The sequence below is a fragment of the Onychostruthus taczanowskii genome, unplaced genomic scaffold, assembly GCF_017590055.1.
Source record: "Onychostruthus taczanowskii isolate IOZ18803 unplaced genomic scaffold, ASM1759005v1 scaffold22, whole genome shotgun sequence".
Classification (NCBI taxonomy): domain Eukaryota; kingdom Metazoa; phylum Chordata; class Aves; order Passeriformes; family Passeridae; genus Onychostruthus; species Onychostruthus taczanowskii.
In genome coordinates this window covers 330,644-354,756 of record NW_024499462.1, presented here as the reverse complement: position 1 = coordinate 354,756, position 24,113 = coordinate 330,644, and the positions used below count along the sequence as shown (strand labels likewise).

The 24,113-nt window shown below is 45.8% G+C and overlaps 1 protein-coding gene across 3 annotated transcripts in view; it reads right to left on the bottom strand.

Annotated features, from left to right (window-relative positions):
* The window catches only part of MCU (mitochondrial calcium uniporter), a 46,878-nt gene extending 28,946 nt beyond the window's left edge, over positions 1–17,932 (bottom strand). For all 3 annotated transcript variants that reach the window (XM_041404941.1, XM_041404939.1, XM_041404942.1), the window contains exon 1: positions 17,906–17,932. In XM_041404941.1, the coding sequence (XP_041260875.1) occupies positions 17,906–17,917 (12 nt within the window). In that variant the 5' untranslated portion in view covers positions 17,918–17,932. The remainder of the gene's footprint in view (positions 1–17,905) is intronic.
* Between the last annotated feature and the right edge of the window lie 6,181 nt (positions 17,933–24,113).

Genomic DNA, 24,113 nt, shown 5'->3' with positions numbered 1-24,113 from the left:
GGGAGCAAGTGGAGTCTGAGACCCAGCAAAGATGTTCCAGATTCCTTAAAACAGATCTCATAGAAATGGCTCAAATAGTAACACAATGAATGCTTCTTATACTATTTTACCACATTACAAGGGAAAAATCCCTCCAAGGTCTCTTGCAAAGCTATCCTGGGGATCCATTTTTCCTGCTTTTCACCATGGTAGCCGAGTTTACAGTCCCTGGCCATGGAGAAGCAGCCAACCTGGCACAGCTGGACAACAAAACAGATTTCCAGATGGGCTTTTAAAGGTCTCCTTTACTGACTTGATCTTAAACTACAGCACAGACTGGCAGTGCTTTGCTGCTCATTGCAGCAGCTCTTTTCCCTTAATGTGCCAAGAGAAGTCACCAAGAGAGATCATCTCCATGAAGTCTCCAGGGCCAGCTTAGGAGGGAGCACCACAGCCAAGGGACAAGCTCTGCCAACAGGAGAGGGCACACAGAGTCAGCTGGCTGATTTCAGAGCTGCTGCTGACAGCACCTATGATTTGTGTCGTTACAACAACATTTCTGAAGCCATCAGCTGGTAGCAGCTTACCAGCTATCAACAGCAGCAAGATGGAGAGCAAATTCATGAGCTACCAATGGCACTACCCAGCAAGTATGTGAATACTCATGCCACTAAAACACAAATGAATTTTATTTTTTTTTCTATGAAAGAAAAATTAGTGGCTTCAAGTAACACCAAAGCTTTACAAATGTTATTACACCAAAACAATAAACTCAAAGGTGACCAAGAGGACTGTTTCACTCAATTTTTCTGGACCAGGGCATTTGTACTTCCCATTTGCCTCTCCTTAAGGAGACCACCATCCACAGTTCACTGTATGGAGCAAGCAACTCCATACTGATGCCTCAGGTTTAGCTTTTATACTTTTCAGATTCTGTGCTGCTCTAGTGTGTGGGTCTGGGCTTCATATTAGGGGATGGTGAGCTCTCTGCACAGAGCAGGGAGACAAAACAATTCCTGCTCCAGCTGGGCACCAAGGACAAATGATCCAGATCTCAGGCCCAAGAGCACAAACATGGGCTGAAGAGAGAAAAACAAGCAGGATGGGACTGCATGGGCTGGAGCTGAAATTGGACAATTAACTCCAATATGCAAATGGAGCAGAACTTATGAGAGACCCCGTGACCGGTCGTGCATTTTGTGACCATTTCGGTTCACCGTGGGTGCAGCCCTGGCTGGGCTTTTGTGCTGCCCAAGGTGCATCCATGGAGGAGATCCTTTTAATAAATCCCTGCTTTATTCTTTAACTCCATCTAGTCTCTGTTCTAGGTCAGCCTTCACAAGGCATCAACACAGTGGCGTAGAAGTCACTCACACACACAACACAAGGCAGACTTTATACAAACAGCTTACACATATTTCAGACTGCAGTTTTCCAAAACTCTCTTTTTTTTTAAACCCAGCTTGGAAACAACTAGCAAAGGCTCCAGCAGGAATTAAACCAACTTTTATAATCCATGTGGCATGCACACCTGACACACAGGTGTCTACAGACGGACAACAGGCACACCAGCGATCCACATGAAACATGGGTAATTAACTTTCAGATCAGAAACCAATTTCTGCCACAAATAAAACAGTGACAAGCTCTGTCAAGGCACCCACACGTGCCTGCTGGGCACAGGCAGCACGGTGGAAGAGGGTCAGCTCCTATTAGGATCTAAAAGTCAAAATGTAGTGAGTAAGCCCATCTTGAATTGACTAATAGAGCACAGTCATCTGGATTTATTAAGACTATTTCTTCAGAGCAATCCTGGAATACAATGGATGCATGCCTGGGCTATGCCACAGATCAGGCAAGCTCTCAGGTTACACTTGCAGCTGTTTCCTCAGCTGTCATCAGCCATCTGGGAATTTCTCACTGGCAGCAGAGGCTGCCCTTGCCCTGCTGGCCAGGACCCCCCACCACACTCCTGATCTCTGCATCTTCAAAACACAGCTCATGGCACCACATACAGCACATCCCTGCTAAGAGCAGCACATCAGGCACTCCTCCATACTCCTCCATCATCATCTTCACAGAGAAAAATAATGATCTCTGCATCTTCAAAACACAGCTCATGGCACCACATACAGCACATCCCTGCTAAGAGCAGCACATCAGGCACTCCTCCATCATCATCTTTACAGAGAAAAATAGAGAAGCTAAATCCTGCTCTTTATAACTGTAGGACTGCAAAAGAGTTACAGGGTTAAAGTGAAAAGTTGTGTCAAAGATTACCAGTCTGGGCTTAAAATTTGAGTGAAGCATGCCTCTGCTAGTCACCAGCATTACCAGTCTGGGCTTAAAATTTGAGTGAAGCATGCCTCTGCTTTTATTATAAATGTGTTATTAAAAAATAACACATTTAAGAGCTGCACAGGGGAAACAAACTGCATTCCTGGGAGAGAAAGAAGAAATGGCTCAGCTGCAGCTCTCAGGAGCAAACTCACAGGTTCTCAGGAAACTCAGAAGCAGATTCACACCACCAGATTTGGCAGCAGAAAGTGAATACAAGAGATGAAGATCAAAACTGAATGCCAAAGGGAATTTTCAGATACTAAATGCCAGGTGCAGACTTGTAATCTGTTTCTCTATGACCCTGAATATGTATCACTTGACCCTCAGCATACCTCATACTTCAGGATGTTTTAATGCATCACAAAAAGGTGTCAGCCCCATCCCCTTACCCAGAGCACATGTGCAGCAATGGAAGCCAGAACCCATCCTCTGGGAGCAGGCAATGGATCACAAGTGAGCCACTTCAGCATTCCTCTTCCACTGGCACATTTGCACCTTGCTCAGAAAGGGAAAACCTCCCTTTCCCAGTTATTTTATTCATGTTAAGTTTTCCCTCTTCCCAGATACCAACTGTATTTTAACATTTTACAACTGCAAGCCAAATTGACCAGGGGAAGGAGACCAAAGCCTGTCCCAAGTTTGCAGCCGCTGCGCAGTACTGTGCTGTTACCAGCCCAGTGTATCTCACAGGGGCTTGCCAAATCCAGCACTGAGCTCTGGGAGCTCCTAACAGGCTTCCCTAACATCCACCCTCTCCAGGTATCCTTGTTCCCTGCCATTTCATCACTCCTCGCTCTTTATCACAATCTAGGAAAACTTCCACAGCCATTTCCTTACAGCATCAAGGCCAGGAAAAACATTTTACTGAACTGTGCAACCTTCAGCAGCTTCTTGGCTCACAGCTCATAAGAAAAGTTATCACTGGCTCATACAAAAATCTCTAATGCAGTTAAAATATTTCTGGCAGAGAAACAATAAAAAAAGTAAAGTGTTTCAAATGCCTGGCTAAATTTGCTACAACAGATGAGAAAGAGCTTTCTAAGCAAGTTTATCCATGAGATCACCTCTCTGTGGTGTACAGCAACAGCTCGATTAATCACAAAACTATTTGCAAGGACTTGCCAAAAAGAGAGGAATAACAGAACAGACCCTGCAGAACAGGTCCCCAACACAGGCAACACACACACTTCATCCTTCTGCATGAGGAGCTGCTCAAGACTGAACTCTGCATTGAAAACTGGTTTTTTCTGTTTAAAGGAACTAATGATGCAAACTGGCTGTGTCCTTTCTCAAGTGGTTGCTGCTTTATTCACTACAGCCCTCTGTTTGCACAGCACTTAAATACTAATTCAGCTTTTTCTAATGAAAGATTTCACTAAGAAAAGAACCAAAGAAGAGGTAATTCAGGTACACAGTGAGTGATTTATCCAAGTACCTCCACACAGGCACCATTCTTCCCCCAGTCAATAAACTTTATTCCTCCTTAGGAAGGATTAGACACAGACATCAAGCACAAACATTGTCCAGATCAAAGAGGGAAGCACACAGGTCAAAACACACTCTCCAGCTCCAAATCACCGTTTTTATTTCTGTTGTGACCCCTGCAAAACAGGCTTCCCTTTTATACTTAGGGCGAGTTCCCAGTGCTGCCAGCTCTTGCTTGATTCCCCCAAACTCCTCATATCTCACTCAGCCCCACTGTCAGGACACATATTTCAGTCAAACCCTCCAATATCTCAGTTCTACTGCCAAAAAGCAGACCATATAACTTCTGGTATTCAATAGCCTAAAAGTATCAAAGTGTAGATGAGTCATCAGGGCAAGATTAAAAGAATCTGGGTTTTTTAATATTGCCAGTAAAGAAAAAAAAAAAAAAAAAAAGTGTTTTGTGGAAGAGACAACTTATAGTCTTCAAATATGAGTCTCTCTTGGTGAGCTCTGCCCTCAAATGGATGGTGTCAGTTCGATGCATCAGTGCATGAGAGATCAATGCTATCCTAAACTCTGTGTCTTCAAGAAGTTATTTTCCAAATCTGCCTGGGAATTGTTTAAGCATTACACAGGCTGAAAAAAAGAATAAATCAAGCCTAACTATTGGAAACACAAGTAATTCATCTGGCAAGCTGAGAACAGAGACAACGGACCATGAATAATTCAAGAGGGGTAAGATCCAAAATATTCCGTTCGGTCTATTACCTGCAGCCTGAAGTGGTGATAAAATACTTGATTAAATTGGAGAGCAAAAGCTGTTCAGCACAATTACTGGATAAATATTTCAGAGCAATTTTTCTGTTAAATATTTGGAATCCCCCTGCCAGCCTGCATTCCACCCAAGGACACGAGGGGAGGGTTTCTACAAGAACTCGTGGCCTTTCCAAGGCAGAAGTCTCAGAGGGTGAGGGATGAGCATTCAGGCTCACAGAAACCCAGCTCAAATCACTTTGCCAGCTCATTGTTTCAGGTGTAGCTTCAGACATTTGTTGAGAAAAACCTCGATAATTCTACTTGTGGAAGGAGAATTTTAGGTGCTGCTTTAGGAAAGCATCCTCCTCCTCCCTCCCTTCCCTGTTTTAGCTGTCAGAGCTTAGGAAACAGATCTCACAGACCATTGAACCTGCATTTGCCCACTCACTTCACCTCATCACCGAGCTGTGCAGCCCTTCCAGGGAGCACAACAGAAGTGCCACCTGACAAAGCCAAGGTAAATCACTTAAACCAGCTGTGATCTCTGTTACTTCCATGCAATTTGTTTCACAGAGTGATTGGGCACAGAGTTCTCTGAGCAACTTGAAGTTCTGGGGGGAAAAAATACTCTTAATTGCCATTTGAACTCTAAGGGAGGGATTCTCAGCACCCAGAGGGAAAAAGAGCAAACCTTGAGCAGAGAAAGGCAGAACCTGGTGAAGGGATCAGTAGATGAGCCCTGTCCAGATGTGATCATGGCATTATTAAGGCTTTGGGGATTTTCCCTGAAAGTCCTGTACCTGTGAGGAATGTCAGAGCAACCCTCAGCCTGCATTTGGGAAAGGGAGGGGAATATGGCCACCAAAGCTAATTTTGGCTCTGACAAAAAGTAACTTTCACATTATTTCTTCATCCCATCTTTTTCCCCCAGCCTAAATAAATGTATCCCTATGTTGGGATACATCTGGAAAAAGGAAAAAAATCCAAGCCACACAAGCTCAGGGACCTTCAAAGGCATGAATGACCATGATAAAAAGGAAAACACCTTTCAGTGTGAAAGGCACAGGAGGGGATAAAGCTTCAGTGTAGGAGTTGGGGAGCAGCAATTGATGCTTGGGCCAAGGAGGAGTTCTCAGAGATTAAACACTCAGGAGCAGAAAGGTAAATTCTATCCACTTTTAACTACGGAAAAAGCAAATGTTGCTGAATTTAATCAATCCACTTTCCCTATTCTTTCTAGCTGGGCTTAGCAATAGCACAACAAAAACCAGTTTGGCCAAGTGTGACTTCAAATCCAGGCCATTTCAAGAATATTGAGCTTCAATAAGTCAAGCCACCAGGCAGGAAAACTCATTAGGAACAGTCAGCTTTAAATACATTCACCATTTCTACTTTATTTTCCTGAAATGCCACTCACATCCAGCAACAGGGTTTCCCTGCACTTAGAACATCCATGCAGCTCCCATAATCCAAACTCTCTGAAAACACACAGCATGTCAATTGCTATGTATTTCACATATTTCCTGATTTATTTAAACCAAAGAGAATTGTAAAGAAGACATTTTTATGACTTATTCTAATTGAAGTTGAAATATAAATCTCCAAGTCAAATGTAGCTACCTTAAAGGTACTTGATAGATCAATACTTTAAACACATTATTCATAGCATTTAGGTTCAGAAATGTAAAGCTGCTGCTAACCAGCTATTTAATAATAAATAGACATAAAAATTCAGTAATGAGGGCAAAAACCCCCACAATCAGGCACTTTTGAAGGTTCCAGAAGAAATCTGGAATGATGATCCTTGAGGGTGCCTTCCAAATCAGAATTTTCTGTGAAATACTGACATACAGTCAGCTGATGTCTGACTTCCATGGAAGTGAAAAAGAAGCCAAAATTATTTATGTTTATTTTCCATCAAGAATGAGGTCTGATAAAGAGATAACATGCACAAAACAAATAGGTCTTTAGGCACCCTTATCACAAAATATTCAAAGTCTGACTTCTGATTTTGACTGTCAATGTTTTCCATTTGGCTTTACCTGCCTTGTGATAAAAAGAAAAAAAAAAATAAAATGAATGCTTGTCACTGGTTTTATTTTTGGGCACGGACAAAGCCAGGCCCTGGGGAGATCTCTGGGGAATTTCTGCCAGTGCTGTTGGCTCTGGGGGAGCACCAGGAGCCTGTGCCAGCTCAGCAGCCCTGCTCACCCAGCCCATGCTGACCCACGGCTAAGGCCACTCAAACAACCCAAATTCTTCCCAGCTTGGCACTCAACTGGCAAATCCCTTAAGAGTTGTGGATGCTGTCAAGAGATGCCACTTGAAAAACCTCTCTGTGGGTCTGGACATCAGTGAGGGATATGTACAAGCTGTTAACAAGCAAGATTTTGGGCTTTCTTTTATAAACATTAGTTATTTAATAGCAATTCTAGAACCTGAACCTTGTGTTTTTTTTCATCTCAGCACATAACAGCCTCAGAGATGCAGAAATTCTTCAATTCCCCTGAAGGCACGTACGTTCAGACCCCATCTATGAACAAGCTGAAATTCCTTGGGGTTTTGTTTCATTTTTTAAGAGCACAGGAGTCTTGCATTGTGGAAAATTAATCCAGCTGCCACACTGTAGGACAGTGAGAAGGACAAGGTTGGCTTGGTCTCCTCCAAAGGCTCAGAGCACTGCACATGAACTGCTTAGGTGTGTTCCCTGCTGGCAGTGTGGGCTTGTAGCTGGAGTGAAAAGCAGAGAAGTTCCTTGGCTTGCCTGTGAATTGAAACAGAGATGCTTTGCCTTTCCTGCCCCTTGAACAGCAGGGAGTGGGGCTGGAGGAGGAGGGGAGTGGTGTGGCATTAATTTTGGGGACTTTTAACCATAAAAGTAGGGAAGCATCTCCTGAACCAACAGGTTTATTTTAGAGAACACTGCCACAGGGAACAGCAAGGCATGTCAGCCTCAGAAGCTGCCTCCACCCCAAGTTCTGCTTTTAGCCCATCCTGCTCCCCAGGTTAAGAAACCAGCAACTCCTCCATGGTTTGGAGGAACCACAATGCTTTGCTAATGCTGCTGTGGGCAGCACTGGCCTCGTGTGGCAATGTTTTATGCACTTTCCAAATGCTGCAGTCCAAAACCTCAGACTGTGCAAGCCCACCAAACTCTGCCTTTGGGAGCTGCTCCTCCTTTGGCACCTTTATTATGTCAGCATCATTTTGATCTTTACTTGCTCAAGTCTCACACAACCCACAGTCCTTCACCCTTCACACTAATTTCCAGGACACCTCGGAGCTCTCTGAGATAACCAAATTTGACACAGAATCTTGCCCAACACTGCAGCCAGTAGGAAATCCAAGGAAGGAAGCCCTCACCTCCCCTCTTGGGGCTGCATTTTGATCAGGACTGAGCTCTGGCACTGCTGCATCCCCCTCTGAGCCTCTGCGGCCAGCAGGCACCATCCATCTCACACAGTCTGAAGTGTTTGCGCAGCGCTCTCCCTCCAAGGCAGCCTTAGGGAAGAAGCTTCCCTGGAGCAGAGGATGCTAACAAAAGCAGATTAGATACATCACAAGGTGCTGTTGCTATAAAAATGCCCCTTAATTTACTATCTTAATTAAGGAGACCCCAGACCATGCTGCCAGTGACAGGGCCTGCCTCCCAACTCCTGCCCATGGTGGTGCCCTGATGTCCTCTGGTTTACTCAAGATCATTCACTTTTTTTTTCCTTGCAGGCTGCTATCAGCTAGATAAGGGAATCAATACAATGTGCTGCCACACAGCTGCTGGTTCTCCTGCTTGCAGCTGCAAGATGAGAAATACCCTATCATCCCTGTGCATGTTTGGGGTTGACAACTTCTTTCTAAACAGAAATTAAAGCAAGAACTGGTGAAAATTAGCCTAATTGAGTACCTGGCATACTACTGGCAGATCTTTGTTTGCATCCATCCCTGCTCCCCTGTGAGAGCCACCAAAACTGGAGGTTGAAGCCTTTAAACTAGAATTTAATACAGCTAAGGAAAATTAAACATTCAACTACTGCATTAAGGGTTTAGGAGTATTCTCTTCTCCATGAAGGGAGAGTTCCTCATGTGAGTCATCTAACTTTACTTCCATAAAAGAGTAGCAACTTTTAACTTCCAGGTGGAAATTGCCACAAGGCTGAGTCAGACCTTTGTTTTCTCATTGCTGAGAGAAGACCAATAAACTGTAAATACCCAATTCAGTAAAAGCTCCACTGTTAATTCAGGAGGTGGAGGAGTTACACTCACCCTACAGACCAGGCAATACATCAGCACCTAAGACACACACACAAAAGCTTATTTTTTTCTCATGAACCTCAATATCACTTTGTAAGAAACCCAAGTTGTCAGCCAAACTCTTCTTTCCTCAGGAACTTGCACACATTTTCTGTGAATGTCTAATTTAAGCCCTCCCTTAGGCAGGAGAAGGCTTCTCAACACTGCAAAGAACAAATGACAATTAAATCCCTCCTAAGCACCGCAGCACCAGAAATCACCACCTTGAGCTTGCTTTGTCCTCCAAGTTTATGGTTAGAAGTCCCCAAAATTAATGCCACACCATTCCTCCCCTCCTCCTCCAGCCCCACTCCCTGCTGTTCAAGGGGCAGGAAAGGCAAAGCATCTCTGTTTCACAGGCAAGCCAAGGAACTTCTCTGCTTTTCACTCCAGCTACAAGCCCACACTCTGCCAGCAGGGAACACACCTCAAACTGATGCACAGCTCCAAGTACCTGCAGCGAGTGGCATCCTTTGAAATCCGGTGCAGATGTGGTGCTGAGCGAGCCAGCAGAGCCAAAACATCTGCAGCCACCACCACGCAACAAAGCAGCACCAGCCTGCACAGGCATTGCTGCACCCCAACATTGCCCCCAAAACGTCACCCAATGAACCCTTCAGTGCTGCTCCATTTCCACAGGGGGGTTTCACTTTTAACAGGACAGCTGCCCCCAGCTGCTTTTAGATGCCAGATTTCTGGAGGAATGGTGTTTGAAGGTCTCAAATTCACATTGAGCTCAAAATAAATGAAGAACACTTTCAGGGTGCCTCCACAGGGCTTGCAGGACGAGCCAAGGACGTGTTTCTTCTGCCTCATTTCCTCTCTCAGGTCACACGCTGAGAAACACCATTAAAGCCAAAGAAGGTAAGAAATTTTGATAAACTTCAACCTGGAAACACCACTGCAAATAAATACAAAGCTCTGGCCAGCAGCTTTTCCCTACAGCTCCAGTAGCAGAGCCAGTGGAAAACCACACAGATATTGATGGGAACCCTCCAGAGCTGAGTGTGAGCATAGCTGGGCTTGGCAGAGTCACCAAGACCTGGGCTGGTATTCAAAACACCCAGAAACTGAGAAACACACAGAGAAACTGAACTGAAATCTCAGTATATTCTGTACAAGTTAGATTGAAAACGGTCTCACACTAATTCTGACACTTCTAAAGGAACTGCTCGCTGCAGGTGCTGTAATGTGCTATCTGCAGGTGATACTGGTTCATTTCTACAACCTCTTTGATACTCAGATTTGTGTTTCAGGCAGTCTTAAATCACATACAACCATATTTCATCCACAGAGAATAGGGCTGAAGTCCAGCTCAGCAGAGAGTTACAGAAAAATAATTAAATCTCTGCTACACATCATCAATAATGCACAGCCAACAGAGAGAGCCATGTTAACATACAGATGGGCAATAATCTAATTAACAGTGACCTTTTTTTCTCTTGCACTGTCTACAGGTCAAAACGTTTGAATCACTTTGAAAGGAGCAATAATGTCAAAAGTGGCTGTTTGGGGAAATCCCTACATGTAATAATGGCTTTAACCAGCCCATTCGTTCTGACTCCAACTGAAGAATGCTTGATGGTTGCTATGAATACAAACGAAGGGATTTCCAGTTAATGTGCACGGCACAGGGAAGCAAATCCTCACGATTAAACACCTCTCTTCTCTCTCCCTACTCCCCTAGACAATTACTGCTCCGGGACAAGAGCTCCAGTGGAATTGTTTCTGAATTCAATGATCAAACCAAACACGCTGCCACCATCTGCTCCAGCCTCCTTATCCCACATGCAAATCCCTCCTTTGAGAAAGGAAAGCTGCTTGTTAGCAGCAGCTCTCTACTACGAACTCCGCTACTCGCAGAATCACAGAGCCACTGGGTTGGGCTGGAAAAGACCTCCAAGTTCAGAGTCCAACCCAGCCCCAACAGCTCAACTGAACCCTGGCACCCAGTGCCACATCCAGTCTGTTTTAAACACATCCAGGTGTGGTGACTCCACCACCTCCCCTGGCAGACCATTCCAGTTCTTTATCACTCTTTCTGTAAAACTCTTTTTCTAATATCCAACCTATATTTCCCTTGGCACAGCTTGAGACTGCGTCCTCTGGCTCTGTCAGTGCTGCCTGGAGAAGAGACCAACCCCACCTGAGCACAGGCACCTTTCAGGAGCTGTAGAGAGTGATGAGGGCACCCCTGAGTCTCCTTTTCCCCAGGCTGAGCACCCCCAGCTCCCTCAGTGCTTCCTCTCAGGGTTTGTGTTCCCAGCCCCTCTCCAGCCCCGATGCCTCCTCTGGACACACTCCAGTGTCTCAACATCCTTCCTCCTCATGAAGTGCAATCCTCTCTCTCAACATTATTTCAGAAGTGGCTTGCTTTAGAGACCAAGGGCATCCCCCAGAACCCGACAGGGGGAATTAAGCCCCGCTTTGCGCCGGCACAGCCCGCAGGTTATCGGGGAGCATCAGCAGCAGGAGCCGGGAATGCCTGCCGGGAAGCGGGAGACTGCCCGCTGGATGATGGCTGTCCCTTGTGCCGAGCGGCAGGAGGATAAGCAGGGGATCCCAGCTGCCCACTGCGCAGAGCAGCGAAGTGGCAGCGATCTCCATCCCGGGGCTGGCTCTCCCAGCGCGGGGAATCACCGCTGCTGCTGCTGCAGGGAACTCCCAGCTCCGCAGTCTCATTTCCCCGTCGCTGCTGGGGCTTCCCTGACGCTGTGAAACCAGAAGCTCACATCCCTGCGCTGCATTCGCAGCCACGACTGCAGCGAGGGAGCGCTGGACGAGAACAGAGCCGGGTATTTTTGTCAGCCGCTGCCCCGGCTCCCAGCAGAGCACGGCGTGCCATACCGGCAGATGTATTAATAGCTCTTTACGCTCCGAACTCATCCATTTTCTGTTTGGAAATCCGCTCCCAGAAAGAACTACATTGCTGTAAGAGCAAAAGCAAGAAAATCCACAGAACGGCAGGAAATGAGCAAATAGAAGAGAGTGTTGACAAAGCAGTCGGGCAACTCGGGACTGCAATAACTCACCCCCACAAAAAGATGAAGAAATTCTTCACACAGAAGTGGTTTCCATATTTATATGGCATAGGTGAACTTTGAAAAATTAGCCCGAAATTATTAACCCTTCAAGATGCCCTGCACTCACTCATCTTGCTAAATAAATAATTCTTCCCTGCGAAGGAGATGTATTTCCTTAAGTGCATGGCACAGAGTGCATTAATACTTGAGTTAGTCCTGCAGAAATCATTCTGCTCCTTCTGCTGCAGCCAAATGCTTCTACTGCAGCTATTGCTGCAGAATGGAATCGTTGTGATGTTCTAAGAATTCATTCTTTTTAGTCTGGAGTACCTGTCAATGGAACATCATCTATCCACGTGGAGTGGCTACGCACTGGAACTAATTACAGAGACCACATTAAAGACCCAGCACGGGATTTTTTCCTCCCGGTTCCAACAGGTATCTTGTCCTTGAAAAAACTGAAATAGTCAAGCTTGAGAAATAAGACTGTTTTTAACTACATTCAGAAATTGGGATGGGTGGGCAGGGTGCTTTAGCTCTGAAACACAAACAGGGATTTTAACTAGAAAAACAAAACCTAGACACCACGATCTTTATATTAAACAGAAAGCTCCTGGAGATTTTTCTGTCTTTTCATGCTCCCTCAGAAGCCCATTTTTCCAACAGGAGGTTTAAACAAGCATTACTATTCCTACAGATGCTGTTCCATCAGCCACAAAGGAGTGCCTGAGACCGACACTGGAATTGCCTGGGCAGAGAAGAGCCCTGTCCCAGGCAGAGCATGGCAACACCACAGGATCCATCAGCTGCTGCCTTCCCGTGGAGCAACAAATGTACTCTGCAAGCAATTCATTCTGTATTTGTACTTTATATTTATTTGAGCTAGGTATCCGCTTCAGCTAAGTGCAGACACCAGACCTACAGAGCAGGTAAGAGTTTATGTGTACAGAACAACAACATTTCCACAAACACAAAACTGGGAACTCGAGGTTTCCCACCCCTGCACACCACTTCTTTCTGTACATTTTTTGAAGCATGTGAACATTCTCCCCATCAGGACCTGGCTCCATTTCTGAAGCTCAGAGGAACTTGCCATCCTGACCAAGCTGGCAGCTCCACCATACCTGGTACCTAAATTACACACTGAATTTTTAGGACTGAAGCTTTTATTGCAGACATTTGAGTGCTCACACTCAAACCACAGAGCTCAGCATTTGTAAAGCAGTTACAAGGAAGGAAAACGAGAGTGCAACTTCTCACCCTGTTGCAGCCACAGCCCAGTGTTACAGGAAGGGGAGGGGTGAAATCAGGTTTAAATGAAGGTCAACATTTGGAGTGGGAGTTATTTCAATAACTCATCTGGAAAATCAGCCTTCAGCTGCAGCCAAAACACAAAAGTATATTTTCCAATTTAAACTTGCTTGTTTAGTAGACGCAGGCATATTCTGCTCAGTGTATTTACCCAATATCCTGCTATGTGCTTCATTTTATGAACACCCAGGGAGAATGGTGAGACACTGACAAATGAGTAAAACTGATAAATGGGCAAACGTCATCATCTTGGACACCACATGCACAAAAAATTGCTTGGGAGGCAGCAAAGAAACAGAAGACTTCTAATTCTTCCCAAGAAATAATGTCACTGAAAAATTCATGTTCACAGTATCAATGAGCAAGAAAAATGCACATACTCCATGATGAGATCATTTCTGTCTTTAAACCAGAGGAAAAGCAAACACTCCTGCCCTCACTTTCCTCCAAAGCTCTGCTGTAAGATTTCCCTAAAGACAGCAGCTCCCAGGCTGGGGGAGCACATTTCCAACAGTGCCAAGGGATACCAACAGCATCAAAGGAGAGAAAAAGAGCAGGGATTTGACCCCAAAGGTCATCCATGGCAGGCAGCAAACCTCCCCGAGTGACACTGCACGTTAAAAATCTCCCTGAGCAACAGCAGATATGTACATGGGAATCTCCCAGCTTGGCTTACAAGCTGTTCTCAGTGCTCTGGCACGTTCACCACCGAGCTTCAGAGCACGTACAGACTCACTGTGTGCTCCATGCAGTTCCACCTGGACAGCAGCGAGCCCTGCTTTGGGTTTGTGGAGGTGGCAGGGCTTGGAAGAGCAGGCAGGAATAAACTGACTTGCAGGCTCGGAGCAACCAGCAATCGAAAGGTTTTGTTGATGCTCTCAATTCAGTCCTACCTATGAAAGTCAGTCCTACATTTCAGTCCTACAAATGAAAACACAGCCCCTCCCTTGAGTGGTACAAATGGAGTAGGGAGGAGCAGGAGGGTCCCACACCTCGGGACACAATTCTGGTTTTCAGCTGGGTGAGAAAGGGAAATTTAAGCTCCAGCCTCTTGTGACATCTAATAAAATGCTGTCTTCCTCTTTTTTTTTTTTTTTCAGGATTGCCTCTGAGGCAGAAATTCATTTAGAGAATCACCTGCTTTTTCTGCTTCTAATTTTGATATTCATTTAGAAAATCAGTGTCAGTACTGAACAACCTGAACCCCACCAGCTCAGCAAGCTCACAGCTACAGCCCCTGCAGCACAACACCGTTTATTTAACCTCACAGAGCTCACTCCTCACCCCCAGAGGTGCTCCCAACAGTCTGCCTGGCACAGAACACTGGATTTCCAATCCAGGCTCAGGAAGAGGAAAAAGCCCACATTCATTATGTGCAGCCCACACCACTCCTGCTCTCATTGTCTGTGTTAACAATGACGTGCGCAACAGTTTTGAACGTGGTTTTATCCTCAAGTTACAGATTTTCAGGAAGGACATACAGGTGGGGTGGATGCTCTACCTGAGCAGGAGCCTTCATGCAGCAGGCAGTGAGCTCCAAGGCTGTGCTGCTCCTTCTCATCCCGGTGGGATGAGGTCAGTGCTGTCCATCAGCAGTGGAACAAAAAGCATTTTCCTTTGCAGAGCACAGCTGAACTAATAAACCACCAGAGAAAGATTTAAATCACAACAAAGGGCTAAAAAAGCACCCCAACCAACCTATGCATTAGAGATCTTGCATGTTTCTGCTCAGCTCCAAGCTTTGAGGCATCTCCTCTTTGTTCCCACCTCTTACAACTGTATTTCCATCATGCAACTTCCCTGTTTGCTGTACCAGAAACCTGAAGTTGTTTATTATAGAAAGTACAAAGATATAATATAATAAAGATATTCTATCTTATAATATATATGATATCTTTATTACATTTATTATTATTTCTAGAGCAGCCTCAGAATTTCTCTCACTCCCTGAATTAACCTCAGTTCCCAAAAGGTGCATGAAAGCAGCACTTCCAATATTAAAGATTTTTTTTTTCCCATAATAAAATGTGGAGGTAGACATCTTTTCCACAGCAACACAACAGTGAAGGCTGTGATGGGAAAATCCCAAGGAATTTCACCAATGCCTTTCCATGGTGTTTGAGACTCTGGACATCCCTAAACAGGGACAGTCCTACTGTCATGAGCCAGGGCTCATCTCCACCAAAACCAGCTGAGGCTTCAGGTATTGAAGTAATTAAAGCTTCCTGAGTCATTTCACAAATCAGAGATCATTTTACCTGTTCCAGAAAAGCATCAAAAATGCAACACAAACACTTCCATGGGAAGGGGCAGAGGGAATGCAGCCACCTTCAGGGCTTCCTTCACCTGAGTGTATTTTGAGTGCCACCTGCTTGCTCTGAGCAGTGAAGAACAGGAGTTACATCACCTTCCTGTGCAAGTGCAGCTTTTTCAGCCACAACAAGTTGGTTTGTTTTTTTTTTTAATGCCAATAAAACTCAGAAGTCTGTTCCAAAAAACAAGTCCAGAATTTTTCTGTCTTTAAAACAATTCCCAGAGAGGTATTTGGTCAAAGGTGGAGAAAGCAGAGCAGCAGGAACAAGATGACCACAGCACATCTCTGAGGACTGCAGACCTTCTCCCATCTCCTCAGACAGTGACTAACTGCTGCCACTATTCTTTCAATCAAACCCAAACCTGCTACAGCTCTGATGTGAAATTTTCTTGGCTAGCCAGTGCATAAAAAAAAAACCCAGGAACAAGCTGCTTTTTTTAAGAGTTCTTTCCAGCATCTTTTTACTATGGTTTTAAATGGAGCAGCAAAGAAACCAAAATATTTCAATCAATAGCTGTGAAAAAGAACACAGCTACAGGGGAAGAACAAAAGCACAGCTTTCTTTGGAAATATTTACAAGAGATTTCCATTTCCAAATCTCCACATGGCAGACCATTCCAGGCCATGAGACATCCTTGTTAATGAAGCTGTGAGCTCAGTTAACTCAGACAACATCACCATAGAGCTTGATTGAACATTTTTTATATCCATCATTAGGGAGCCTATCTATATCCAAGTGTCTTCTGCAGGAAGCTCTTCAATTTGACTTCCCAACACGTGTGAAAGTCAATCCAGAGGCACTTCACACAAATTAATGCCAGCTGCTGTCAGCAGCTAAAAGATCTCAGCCTGAGAGAGCAGAGGTTATTTCACCTGGATAAAACCAGGAGAGCTCAGAGCCCCTGCCAGAGCCCAGAGGGGCTCCAGGAGAGCTGGAGAGGGACTGGGGACAAGGGATAGAGGGACAGGACACAGGGAATGGCTTCCACTGCCAGAGGGCAGGGATGGATGGGAGATTGGGAAGGAATTCCATATTGTGAGGGTGGGCAGGCCCTGGATCCCTGGAAGTGCCCAAGGCCAGGGTGGAATGAGCTGTGCTTTAAGATTTGCTCTTGTCCACACCATATCACCTTTAACCTTCCCACTGCTGCACTGGCATCCCCTTGGAGCTATTCCCAGGACCTATTACCCTTGGGATCAGCACCATGTACTTTGAGACAGGCACACACAACACACAGCAGTGCCCAGCAATGGGGTTTGGGATATTTATAAACCACGTTATGTAGAAAGGGAAACACAGGAACACACTCTGAATTATCCTGGTGTGGGTTTGTAGACAATTTTAGCAGCATATTTGACTAACACTGTGCATTCACATATCTCAAGGGATGACTTTCAGAAAATGAAGTTCTCTCCTCATGCATTTATGTAGGGCAGCTTCACAACATATGCTATCATATCATTATCTGGCTACAACACAGCCAAAATCTCCAGTTCTCCTACAAAGATCCTGACTTTATGGCATTATTTTCCAGCTGGTACAGGAATGTTAGCTTGCAGGCAGAGAAGATAAAGCAACGCTTTTCACTTCTTCTATTAGCACAAAGAAAATATCCAATAGGGACAGCATAAAAGGGATTCTTGTGTCATTTACTAGATCCTCATTACCCCAATGCCCACAAACTGGGCAGTTATACCTGAGACAGCAGTGCAGTCCCAGCAGCCCGTTTCTTTCCTCCTTTGTAAGGTTTTTAATGAGGCTGCCTGAGCAAGAGGAAAACTTCTCCATGTTCAGTGACCTCTGCAAACCCTGGGGAGATGCCCTTCAACACCTTCCCAATCATTTTCTTATTAAAACACACAGAAAACAACAACACCCACACACTGCATGACTGCGCCCTGAAGCCAAAGGGTTTTAGATTGCTCAGCTTATTTTAATATTATTTTTGGGGGGGGGGTGGGGGGGGGGGAGTGGGAAGTGCTTAATTATGCATGATGTCTCAGACATGGCTCCCTGTGAGCTGGCAGCAGGAAAATGGGCTGGCAGGCACTGTGGTCAAGTGTGTTGATGGGCAGGACAAGCAGAGGGGGCCAGGGGGGGTGGAGGCAGTGTCTAATTATGCAGCTAAACCTGCCAGCAAGGATCTGGCTGCTATTTTATTTCCACCAGTTATGCAGAAAAGGTCCCTGAAAGGACACTGGGAATTAGTTTGTGGCAATAGGTTATGACAAACTTGCTGATGAATTTGAACAGTGCCTGACTGCATTTTCAACAGCTCCAGGCACTCCCTGCCTTCAGGCTCAGCCCAAGATGGCAAGAGCAGGTTAACAATCATCTCTGGTGAACTCATTCGTCTGATTTAACAATACCTGTGATATCCAGCAGATACACAATCTTTTATGTTTGGGACAGGAAACAACAGTAGGAAGGGCAAAGGTTATTTATTCCCTTGTGCTGTACTCTCACCTTCTCAGCCATGGAATATGAGGATCCACACCCTCACACACACAGACAGGGGACTGGAAAACATCCTGGACGCTGCAGGCTGCACCTGATCCACCACTGTGTGAAGAAAAACTCTTCCCCTCATCCCTCTGACAGCCTCACATTGGGGCAGGGTCAGCAAACCTGCAATTTTAGTTTTCTTTTCATCAGAGCTCAGAAAGCCATCCAAGTCCCTCCCATGTGATATTCCTTGGCTCCCTGGGGCTCAGCTCAACACAAAAAGCCAAGATGGAAACTATCTAGGACCAATCCCATCAGAGGGCATTCCCAGTTTCCAGAGTGACTCACCCATCCCTCCTGAAGCTCAGAAAAGCCAGCCACGGTCCAAGACACGCTCCTATAAGGTCAAAGATAGCACAAGCCAAATTTGGATGCTGGGCAGCTGCCTGCCCAGGCTAATAGCAATTTTTCTTTTAACATAATTAGATCTCCTAATACAGTCACCTGTTCCCCCTGCAAGGGCTCATATGGAGCTGTTTGTACCCCCTCCTCCCGAGTCAGAAGATATTTCTCCAGAGATTGCCTTTTAAAGAGAATTTTTTAAAATTCTATAAGCTCAAGTAGCAAATAACACTGAGGAGTAGCGGCATATGGCAAAGCATACAGGTGGCACTCAGCCCATCAGCTTTGTCTCTGATCTAAGCAGCTTATAAAGAAGCAAGCCCTTCCATCTCCTCTCATCTTCAACCAGGATGGATTGTGAGCTCCACTGCATTCCAGGGCAGCAATAGTGCCATCCTCACTTGCTGGGTGTTTAGGGAGGAGAGTTGTGCCATGCTTTAACCATCTCCCCCTGCAGCCACTGAAGTAGGAACCTTGTGTTTTAAGTGATAGAAATATTCCTGTCTCTGACTTGATTTCTCTGTATTTGGAAAAATAAACTACATGCAACAAAAAAGAAAAAAACAGATTTGGAAACAGCCTTAGCACTGCCTTTTGCACTTGGAGCTCTGGAAGGTTGCCTTTGCTGTGGAGGTCTTGCTGCTTTAAGACAGAAATAGAAAAGAAGGCCTAATTACGCATTTTCTTCAATAAATAATGCAAAAAGCCCACGCACTCCTGTGAAGGGAGATTCAAGCCCGGGTCAGTTCAGAAAACACTCACCTAGCACAGACCCCTACAGAAACAGCTCTCCCAACCCTCAGCCACACCTGCTTTGCACATCAGAGTCCCTGCTAATCCTAATTCTACTTTCTCATCATTACTATCAACACTTATAATTAACAACATGCAAAAAAACCCACACAATGCAAGTCCCTATGGAAAGAGAAGGACAGCCCAAGTTTTGGGAAGCAGAGCTCATCAACCCCACTGTTAGCAGGACTGATTGCAGCCTGGGTTTTACTATGTCCAGTTCTGCATCCTGCTGCCTAAAAGAAATCCTTGCCCACTAATAAATCCACAGGGAATTACTAATCCTGGCTGTAGGAAAAGAAGGCAGGTGATTTTTCCCAGGGGCAAGGGGACAAGACACCTCTGAAGGGCTCCTGAGCCAGTGACACACGGAGCTGCAGCTGCTGCTGTTCCACACTGGCTGCTCCACGTCCCAGGGGAGACAGGGGATTATTGCAGGATGTTTTCATGAGCTGGAATTAGGCAGTGCCAGCATTTCACAGCTCTAACACATGAAATAAATAGCTTGACCTCTGCTCCCTCACACCCTGAAGGGTTTAGCTTCCCTCCGCGCGTCCAGCATGGAAGGGGGCACCGCATCCCTGCTAACAGGGCTGGAAAGGCTGTTTAGGAGAAAAGAAAAACGATAGAACTGCTGGAGCAGTCCACTGAGGCACCTGCTTTTCAGTGACCACTTCTTCTTTATTAACTACACATCGAACACCGAGTATTTCCTGCGCCAGCATCCGGCAGAGAAGGGCCAAGGCCGAGCAGGCAGAGTTCCAGCAGCACAACTTCAGCGAGCACAGGCTCCTGGAGAGCTTTCCTCAAGCCACACGGAGCCAAGAACGTAACACACAAAGCCCAGCTTAGGAGCAGTTATGGCACAGAGCTACAACACTCCCCCCCAAGAGCACTGGGGGAAATAAGATTGGTTTGAGTAGAGACAAAAACGGGACCGCAGGGTTTTTGTCAGGTTACTGACAGCACAGTAAAGCCGTGGCCACAAGGCAGTTTATTCTGTTTGCTTCACAAATTGAATCATTTGGTGATGTCTTTTTAACAGGACTCCAGATTTTTTCAGAAGTAATGCTCATTTCTTCCTAATTTCATGGTAGAATCCCCAAGTCCCCGCTCTTTCTTTTAAACAGCTCTTTAGAGCCTCAGGTGGTCTTGCTGGCAGCATACAGTGGAAAACATTACAGAAAAACAATACGTGATCAAAAATAAAATTTGCTAAACCCCACGATTTCTAGGGCAACACCATGAAAAACAAGTCACCTCCCTTTTTCCTCTCAAATTCCAGCAGTTTTAGATCTCCATTTCAGGCAGGTTTGGTACCTCAACTGATCTGCATTTTTCAGCACAACAAATTTATTCCAAAACAATTCAGGTACCCAAGATCCTGCTAATTACACTTCCCCCCTCACCCAACACAGAGAAAACGAGACTTTCTTCTTGGCTCTCAGGAGTGCCAGATCACATCCAGATTTGTCCCCAGGAGGATTCTTCCAGTGAACTCGTATTTCAAAGCAGCAGAGATGAAACAGCAAGATGCAGCACAGAAAACCCAACTGAGAGCCCAACTGGGCACTGCATCACCTATTCCACTCTACGTGCTCCTCACACAGCACATCAGGAGCCAAAAGAAACAAAAGCACAGCCTGGAGGTGAGGCAGGCAGCTGCTGATGTGGATGGGAAGCCTTGGATGCAGCACCTGAAGCTGGGAAGTTTTTACACCCTTTACAACCCACTGCAGGTTGCCAAGGGACAGAGAAAACGAGACTTTCTTCTTGGCTCTCAGGAGTGCCAGATCACATCCAGATTTGTCCCCAGGAGGATTCTTCCAGTGAACTCGTATTTCAAAGCAGCAGAGATGAAACAGCAAGATGCAGCACAGAAAACCCAACTGAGAGCCCAACTGGGCACTGCATCACCTATTCCACTCTACGTGCTCCTCACACAGCACATCAGGAGCCAAAAGAAACAAAAGCACAGCCTGGAGGTGAGGCAGGCAGCTGCTGATGTGGATGGGAAGCCTTGGATGCAGCACCTGAAGCTGGGAAGTTTTTACACCCTTTTCACTGCAGGTTGCCAAGGGGTTTCTTACCTACAGCTCTGCAAGCAGGAGAGGAAGTAATTGATAGAACTAAAGACATAAAAGTCTCCATTCATGTCACAACAGACCTTGAACAGAGCACCAGCTCAAAGCACACTGGTCCTGGCTCCCCAGCATCCCACACCACAGCTCAGGGCTTTGGGGATGCCATTTCTTATTCCACTCACTCCACAAAACCAAACCCTCTTGGTATGTTGAAAATCTGTCCCACTGATTTATTTTTTATATCTATACAAACTACGTTTGTAGACAATATGTTGGCTCCAAAAGACTTCTTTACAAGGAGCTCTTTTGATAGCTCTGTCCCAGCCCCAGGGCAGGGACTGTCCCCTGGGCTGGCCCTGCTCATGGACCCCCAGGGCTGTGTCCAGTTCTGGGTCCCCAATCCAGGAAGGACGTGGAGGGCTGGAGCGTGTCCAGGGAAGGGAATGGAGCTGGGAAAGGGCTGCAGTCCCAGGAGGAGCTGGAAAGGGGCTCAGGCTGGAGAAAAGGAGGCTCAGGGGGGACCTTGTGGCTCTGCACAACTCCCTGCCAGGAGGGGACAGCCAGGGGGGTCGGGCTGTGCTGCCAGGGAACAGGGACAGGACAAGGGGAAAGGGCCTCAGGCTGGGCCAGGGGAGGCTCAGCTTGGACAGCAGCAGGAATTTCTGCATGGAAAGGGTGCTCAGGCCTTGGCAGGGGCTGCCCAGGGAGCTTTGGAGTGCCCATCCCTGGAGGTGTCCCAGGAAGGGCTGGAGGTGGCACTCAGTGCTCTGGGCTGGGGACAAAGTGGGCACACAGCTTGGGCTTGATGATCCTGAAGGTCTTTCCCAACCTCAATGACCCTATGAAAGTACTTTGGTTCCTACAGCATTCTGCAATAATATTTTTCTTTTAAACAGCTGCAGACATCTTTTTTTCATAGGGGTAGAACATTAACTGCTTTATTTTAGAACCCATCCCACTAAATTCTCTACTGCGCATTCAGCAACACCACAGTATTTTAATTTTTTGTCCACATCTGCTGATACAGGCACAGAGCAGTGCCCAGGCAATAGTATCTACTACAACTTGCACAACTCATGGCACTCCCAGAACCACGATAAGCCTCTGACACTCCTGCCAGCACAGTGCATTATTCATCAGATCTTTTTATAGACACATCCCCTCCCCAGAACCAAAATCCCTTGCTCACGACACTTCTCCCTGGCTCTTCTGCTGAACGATTTCAAGCCAAGTTTTACGAAACTGGGAAGCTAAAAGCACCTTTTATGTGCAGCACTGTGTAAGAGGGCAAAAGGCACAAGAAAGCACAGTAAAATCACAGAAAATCAGTAAAAGCACCGAGAAAGCAGTTTAAGGAATGGAAAAAGCACTCTCCAGACATCCACCAAAGCACACAGGTGAGGAATCAGTTCCCCAACACTCTTCTAGAACATTCTGCACACATTTAAAGGTGTAGAGGCTCCCTGGCACATCTCCTCTGCAAAGCCTGGAACTTTCCACTGATTCCACCCAGCAATAAACATGGCTTAGCAATATTGATATTGCTTTTCATCTCATCCCCACCCTTTCCCTGCAGGAAGAAGACAAGCCTCCAAGGATAGCAGGTCTCCCACGTCAGCCAGAAGTGTAGAGGCTGAAATATCAGCTATCACTCTAAAATACAATCATAATCATAATCAGGTCATCATAATCACCTGAGCAAGAAAACTTCCTAGCAGGTGGACTGGGCAAAGCTCAAGGAATGCAAAAAGCCTTTCCCACTTTTGTATTCTGTGCATGGAAGGCCAAAGTGATTTCAGCATCCTGTCAGGTCATAAAGCTAAAAAACAAGCCATAATTGGAGAAACTTCTTATGCACACTCAACTGGAAAAAGAGGTGAACAAAATGCCCTTCTCTCTCTCTAGGAGAGGAGGATAAAGTTACTCACCTTGGTCACACATCGGGAATAAATGTTCCCTGCTTTTTGGGAAAACCTGTCCAAGCCCTCATCACCTCCCTCCACATCCCAAGCTTTTTCCAGCTTACTATTTAAGCCTGAACTGGGAATACAACCACACAGGGGGGAGGAACAGGCAACAAAAGCAGCAGAGAGCAGTGCCTGCAAAAGCTGCCACCCCTCCCAAACACACGACACGCAGCAATTACACGGAGGGGAAGGAAACAGAAGTGTTCTCTGTGGCAAAGATAAACACTCTCTCCCAAAAATGCTCTGTAATCAGGGCAGCAATGACACAGGGAAACAGAAGGATGGAAGGAGTGGTTACAGCCTAAACAAGGAGTTGCAGTCACATCAAATTTTATCTTTTTTCGACCTGGGTCAGGGCTGGGAATGAAAGTGCTCGAGAAGGTATTTCATGTCCAGACCCAGATGTTTATTAGTTCTCAGCTGTGTCACATCTCACAAGCCATGAGTTCTACAGCATTTCACTAACAAGCTACAAAATGGCCCTGTAGCTCTCTCTACAAGGCCTTTTAAGGATAAAATGTCCAATTAAGAAATGAAACCTAAATTATTTTTACTTTTAACCCAATAACCAACCACCCTTGGCCCACAATGTGGACTTTTTATCCAATTACACAAAACCACCCAAATCCATGGAGAAGAAGGTGAGAAGAAGGAGCAGCCTCCACCCTAAAATCTCCATCTTGCTTTATATCTATTACTATATTCTAAAACCTTAAACTCTGAGTTTCCCACCATGTGAAATCACACACTTCTATTCAAACTCCACGCCCACAATCCCAATTCCATCATTCCATTTTGGAAGCTTCTCCACGGCCTCAGGTCAGATGCAGTGTTCTCTTGGGGGTCAGTGTTTGTTAGCACAGAATGTCTGAAATTCTCAGCAGCCAGGGTTCCAACACAGGCACAACAGGTACAATACCCAAAGGTTAAGCTAAATGATCTCTGGATTAAGGCATTTGCCAAACAGCCACAAAAATAAAAAAC